Below are 7163 nucleotides of genomic sequence, written 5' to 3' on the forward strand. Positions count from 1 at the left end.
ATGCATGAGTAACACATGCAGAGAAAACGATCGTGTTGAATATTTATTGTGTCCACCAGATACCAATCCATTTTAGATTACCTTCTTCAAGAAACATAGACTAAAAGAAAATGAAGTAAATGTGATGGATTCTCTTTAAATTACCAACAAATTATTATCAAATAAATTTAAATAAAATGAAGTAAATGTGATGGGATCCCCTTTTAATTACCTAATATATCTATATATGGATGTAATATGTATATATTGGTTGCTTGCAATTGTCTTGTCATTGGTGGAGACATATAGTGGCTCAACTTGTTTTCACAAAATATATCTTTGGTCTTGTGATTGTAAGTTATAAATTTTCGTGCTGATCTTTCTGGAAAATGCAGGGTCTTACTAATAAATCTTATGTATCATGATTCGTTGAACATTCAATTATATTGGTGAAAAGCGATTTACCACTCACTATATCAAACTCTAATACTACCCATGACTGATACTACCTCCAAATTATATTGTCTTGGTGACACACTTATGTCTTGTCGTTCTTTGGCCAAGATTTTTGAATCATCAACTCCTTCCAATAATTTTCTATATAATTGACAACATATTGTAATAAGAATATCTCTATCAAATTATCGGGATTTTAAGGGTTTGATCAAGTACTACAACTTAGCCCTAATGTCAAAATGACATGGACCCAAAAAAAAAAAATCACACTATATGATTGTTTGTAAACCCTTATTGTTGAACCACTTCTCATCGGATTTTTACCGAGATTACAATTGGTTTGTCATTTACAAAAATAATAATAAAAGAAACACATTCGTAAGTAGAAAAAGGTAACTTGGTTATTTTCATTGCATTCCCAAAATGTTACAAAGTTTTCTAATTCACTCCAGTTATATGAACAATTATCATATAAAGGGACCACACGCTTTCAAAAATCACTTTTGGAGGAAAAAAAATATAGGAAAAGCTAGTGAGTGATGATAATCGATCGGAGATGGGGCAAAAATATGAGAGCGACAAGGAACGTGAGTCACATGGAACGATCGATCATATTATACAGCAAACAGAAGTCCCCACACCAACATGAATTGGTGTCATATATATGAATGTGAAGGGCCAAAATCATCAAAAAGAAGGTGTTGTGTCATTGTGGACCTCGATTAAGGGTAAACTCGTAATTATTTTTATTTCTATTTTCATTTTTTTTTTCTTTGATTACACTCTTTAAATTATTTTTTTCCCGAAATCGGCTATGAAATTATTGGCCTCTCTTTTGGCCCACCATAACAATCCAACCACTTTAATTCCTTCTTAGTACAACAACGGCTACTTCACTTTAACATTTGTCTAGCCTTTTTCTATTTTAAGTCAAAATCTTGACAATGCACATGACCCCTTAGAGCATCTTTACTGGCAGTTACTCTCATGGTTACTCAACCATTTGGGGCCAAAAAACTGAATAAAAAATCTATTTACGATCCATTTAGGAGAGAATCGATTCCCTGGGAAGCATCTGAAGCAACACCATGAGTAACCGTACGTGGCCTATTTTCATTCGTAAATACATAAATATTAAATGAATTTTTTTTTTCCATTTTCTTTTTCTTTCTTCCCCATTCTCTCTCTTCTCTCTCGATACAAACGGAGTTCTCACGACCAACGACGGCGGAAGGTTGTTGGATTAACCCTAAGATTTGACGCTTCGGTTCTCACCACCAACGACGGCGGAGATTTTTTATGCTGCGACAACGACGGCAGCTCGATCCCGGAGGTCTCCGTATCAAATCCCCGCCACAACACAACCGCCTCCGTCGATGGTGACTGAGACGGAGAAGGTTACAGTCGAGCGTCACTGTGCTGCGAAAGGTAAAGGCTTGAATTGCTTGGTTCCGCCTCCTAAAGGTTACCATCAGCTGGTTCCATGGCCTAAAAGCCGTGACGAGGTAACTCCTTTGTTTGCAATCTCTTGTTAGAGTTTATTGGCTAACTAAAGCTTAATAGCAAAGCTCAAGTGGATTAAGCTTAGAATCAGAATGTAATAAGCCTAAGTAGATTGGATTAAGCTCAATATTCTCTTGTATTGCATTTTGGTTGGAAAATTCTGATCTTGGGATTAGCTTAAGTAGATTAAGTGATGTCGAATTTGGATTTGCAGATTTCTTAAAATAGCTACAATTACAAGTATCTTCAGTTAGAGGTGCCAAGGTTGTTACTGATCCAAGTAATGGGCGATCAAAAGGTTATGGATTTGTTAAATTTGCAGAGGAAAGTGAAAGGAACCGGGCCATGGCTGAAAATGAAATGAATGGTTTGTATTGCTCAACAAGGCGTATTATCAGTATTGTTAAGAACTTAGCCAACGTTGATATCTTCTTCTGTGTTTGCCTTTGACTGGTTTTGTAAAATATATTGGACCGGAGTCGAGAGCATGAAGAGTGCCACTATATTATGTAAGTGATATGACTAGTACCTGAAGAAAGAAGAAAGAGGTTCAAGCGGAAAGTTATGTTGATCGTCAATGTCGCTTCAAGGTTCTTTCTTCATTGTCTTGATTGCCAAGGTGACCTCTAATACTACATTCACACCAAGTTCTTATTAATAACAGAGGCTCTAGAAGCTGAAATAATGATAACAAAGATGTAATCAGCCAGGTGTGTTTGTGCAGGTGGGACAATCGAACTTCAGCATTAACACCGGAGAAAGAGATATTCTACCTAGTGGCGATCCTAACATCGGCAGTGAATGTAGTAACATTAGTGAATGTTTGTATTGCTCAACAAGGTCATGTGAATGTAGTAACATTAGTGATAATCAAATATGACAAAAGTTGGTATCCTTTACATTGTAGATATTTGTTTTGTAGTTTAGGTTGAAATTTGTAGGGTTTTTTTTGTACTTGTATTGCAGGTTCTGTTTTTAAAACTGCAGGTTCTGTTTTTTGTTCTTGAATGTTCTTGATTGTGTTCTGTTAATCTATCCATCATGCAATGCAATATTTGTTTTAATTCACTATTCATCAAGAAAGTTGGCAAAAAAGAAAATTTGATAATTAATAAACACAAAAAAAAACAATATATATTTTTTAAATGTTTGAGTAACCTTCTTTGGGGTTCTCTAGTAATAGGGTGATTTTGCTTAAGTTCTTTTAGGGTTGTTAATCATTCCCAGCTAATGATGGTCTTAGGAATCTTCATTAACGATATTATTATCGTACATATATTATAGGTTGTTAATCATTCCCAGCTAACTCGTTTGGATAATATTTAAGAACAAGATGGTTTGAAATATTGGCATCGTTTCTAGCCACTTGTTTAGGAAACCATTAATTTATCACTTATGAGTCAAGTTTAAGACCCAAAATACATATAACGTACCCATCAATATTAAATAAAATATTTCATTTGACATGTGACTAGAATATTATCGGTGGTAAACCTTTGGTTAAAAACGAGGGGGAATTCACGATGATTCGACCCCTTCCTAGATGTGGGACAGATGAGGAATCGACCATAATCTTAAGATTTTCATATGCTCTTATCACTTACAATTACTCGAAAACAAGAAGACTAGAAGGCAGGTGGTTAGAGCATGTGTTGTGGACGGACCGGTACAGGTGGATGGTCTCATCGATTAAAATGTAGATTCAACAGAGTGGCCGGCCTTTTGACATATATATTTGGGTCAGGTTATTAATGGTGTTTTTTTTTTTTTCCCGATCTCTCTTATTTTTTTGACGAACTAATATTAAATCGAATAAATTGACATAATATATTCATGTACATCCGCATGTTATGTATATAAACAATGTTCAATCGGCTCGAATCCTTTGAACCAACATACAAATTAAAGTCGTTGAGAAAAGAGAATCTGTAAATACTCAAACATCAACATAGAATGTGGAAAGGAGATATATATTTCCAAGGATATCATAATTTACTTGAAAGACAAATGAACATAAATCAAAGATGTATTGCTTTGATCATGATAACGCAACACCTCTTTAATTCGTGTGGCCAATTTTTTCAACTCTGGTGAATTGTTTTTTTAATGGTGAAGTTAACAAGATAAAAGAGAAATCAAACTACTAACTAAGCAATTAACAAAGTTTTTTCAAACGATTAGAAACTAACATTGGATCAAGGGTCTAACACGAATCGAAAAACAAATAATGATGAAAGCGGTTGAGATAAACCCAATCATAGAACTTTAAATCACTTATTTTGACTAGTTCTCTTTTAAGACACACTAACCATCCTTGTAAATCACCATACTTTACTAAATTTTCATTTGAAAAATAAATAACCAAACAACTAGTATATTTGTAAACTCAAAAATAACCTTAATTTTAATTCTCCTTGACTAAGAAAAAATCAATTAATTTTTGTTTAGACATTTTCACAAACATCTTTTGAGAGGAAAACCCTCCTAACTAGATTATAATGATAAAGTCTAGTCTACCATTAATAGCAAAAAAAATTAAGAATCTATCAACACTTGGACCTAGCTAGATATCAACATCTAACTACTAGTTCAGCCTAATCAAGCATAATTCATAACCCAAATTATAATACTCATGCATTTTAAAGACGAATAAATACAAAGAGAAATGAAAAACATGGTTTAATTGAATGATATATATGGAGAGATGAAAAATTGTTCACTATTGCATCAAAATAATTAAGATGTTTGATCTGAATAAAAATGTATGGGAAAGTATTTTAGATTTATTAACAAACATAAAGAGAATAAACATTGTTTTAGAGTTCATTAAACATGCTTAAATAGTCAAGAAATTAAGATTGGATAGACCCTTAATAAATCGGGCTAGATCTTTGGTAAACAAGGACGATTTGGAGGGGTGAACCAGTATTACCGTTAATTTTGTTAACATGGTTGTACATGTGAAAAACTTAAAATAATTTCTTTGACTATCTAAATTATCAAAACATACTTATTTGTTTTTGTTTTTGTAAGTAGTACTAAAATAACTTTACATTTAAGCATTTACAAAATTTTCAAGATAGGTTACGTCGTACGTAGTATGAAGTGATAATAAATCTCATGAATACGAGGATAAAACACGGAAAATGTTTTATGGTAATTATCTCCAGGGCTAATGATAAGTATTTTAATATAAAAGGTAATGCTCACATGCTAAAAGCTTGCATGGGATTCCACAAACAATGGTGAACAAAGATTTCACAAGTAGTTTTAGAGTGGAACCCATATGAGTGTAAAGGACCATCAGGGTAACAATCTTGGTTCGTAATGAGGATGTTGTATTATGTGTATGGGTGATTGTAATATCCTGAAAATTGGTTGTGAACGGAGAAACTTAAAAGATAAAGAACTACCAGTAACGTTATTATATAGTGTATGCATCTTTTTTGTAGATCATGTCAATAAAACTGCAGATTTAATTGCGTTTATGTTAGAGAATTTTTAGGATTGGTATCATAACCACACTGTTGTCTCGAATGATTTTTAATTCTGGTGTATGTTTATTAATTATTCTAGAATCATGTCTTAGATACGATATATTTTACTTTGTTTTCATAATCTCATATGCTTATATTACTTTTTTTTTTGAACAACCATGCTTATATTACTGAATACTTATTTCTTTTGAGGAAATTAAAAAGTGTCAATTCGATGCTATAATAAGAAATATATACTGTTATTATGATGATTCGAATTCGTGTGGTAACTCAACAATGACGCTTTTAAAATCACTTGGTTACATAATTTATTTGATTAAATTAGATGTATCAGCAACATCCAAATGAGTTTGAACTTGAACTAAGATTTATAATTTAATATATGGACATAACAATTCCTTTCTTTATTCTCATTTATAAAGATGATAAAAAAGTTTGAACAATAATCACAACATAACACATAATAATATAAGTGAATCTCCTAATCAAGAAAAAAAATGGATGTCTTCGTAGTTGAAAAAAATAGGGTGGTGGTTGGCTTTAGACATTGGACTTTCTAACCTAAAATTGTTTCTCTACATTACAACTTCCAAATCAGAGCTGTTAATTCACTTGACTACACATAGTCTATGATGTAGAAATCTCACAAATCACAAATATAATCAAATACCAAAAATAATTACTATAGATTTTAGAATATCTCGTTGCAAATAATGGTGTCAGGTTTACATCAATCAAAACTGAATTTTCTCGAGAAGCATATTTCGAAAATTAAAAAAAAAAAATATTATTCGCAGAAAAAGAAGAGAAAGGGAATCTATTGTTACAGTATAGATTATATAGAAAGGAAAATAAAATAGGTAAATAAATTTCCTCTTATAATTGCGCTTTAGATTGCGGTTGTACCACGGCTCTGCGCTTGCTTTTAAGAACTTGCCGGTACTAAATTTCATATACTCCAATTAAAAGCTGGCTCGATACCCCAAATATTTCATTTTCATTTTATTTTATTTTCATAAAATACTAATCATACATTATATATATAAAAAATCATATCATTATTTTAAAAAAAAAATATACTAGAATTTTATTTTTCTTCTTCTTGTTCAATTATTATGACACTCCCGTGTTCCTAATCTCCTCTCTCTCTCTCTGTCTATCTCTCTTTCTTCTCTGCTTACAAAATCTTTAAAGATTTCATCTTTTCACGCTAAAGGTTATTAAAAAAATTCGGTTTTAATGAAGAGAGAGCACAACCACCGTGAATCATCCACCGGAGAAGGTGGGAGTTCATCAATGACGATGAAGGAAGAAGCTGCTGGAGTTGACGAGCTTTTGGTGGTTTTAGGTTACAAGGTTCGTTCTTCCGACATGGCTGACGTGGCGCACAAGCTTGAACAGTTAGAGATGGTTCTTGGTGGTGATGGTGTCTCGAATCTTTCTGATGAAACTGTTCATTACAACCCTTCTGATCTCTCCGGTTGGGTCGAAAGCATGCTCTCGGATCTTGACCCGACCCGGACTCAAGGGAAACCTGACTCGGAGTACGATCTGAGAGCTATCCCTGGGTCAGCAGTGTACCCACGTGAAGAGCACGTGAGCCGTCGGAGCAAGAGGACGAGAGTTGAATCGGAGATGAGCACCACGCGCTCTGTGGTGGTTATGGATTCTCAAGAAACTGGAGTGCGTTTGGTCCACGCGCTTTTAGCTTGCGCTGAAGCTGTCCAA

At 33.4% G+C, this 7163-nt stretch overlaps 1 protein-coding gene and 1 long non-coding RNA gene across 3 annotated transcripts in view; both read left to right on the plus strand.

Moving 5' to 3' along the window:
• LOC104750415 lies at positions 1402–2892 on the plus strand. Of its 2 annotated transcripts, XR_761615.1 has the most exons (3): positions 1402–1940; positions 2153–2557; positions 2663–2892. It is a non-coding gene; the product is annotated as an uncharacterized LOC104750415 (long non-coding RNA). The 2 variants fall into 2 exon arrangements; XR_761614.1 differs by having other exon boundaries at positions 1402–2557.
• The window catches only part of LOC104750416 (DELLA protein RGL1), a 2414-nt gene continuing 1751 nt past the window's right edge, over positions 6501–7163 (plus strand). Inside the window, exon 1 of the mRNA XM_010472209.2 lies at positions 6501–6717. Within this exon, the coding sequence (XP_010470511.1) occupies positions 6675–6717 (43 nt within the window). The 5' untranslated portion in view covers positions 6501–6674. The remainder of the gene's footprint in view (positions 6718–7163) is intronic.

The sequence above is a fragment of the Camelina sativa genome, chromosome 16 (genome assembly GCF_000633955.1).
Source record: "Camelina sativa cultivar DH55 chromosome 16, Cs, whole genome shotgun sequence".
In the NCBI taxonomy this organism is placed as follows: domain Eukaryota; kingdom Viridiplantae; phylum Streptophyta; class Magnoliopsida; order Brassicales; family Brassicaceae; genus Camelina; species Camelina sativa.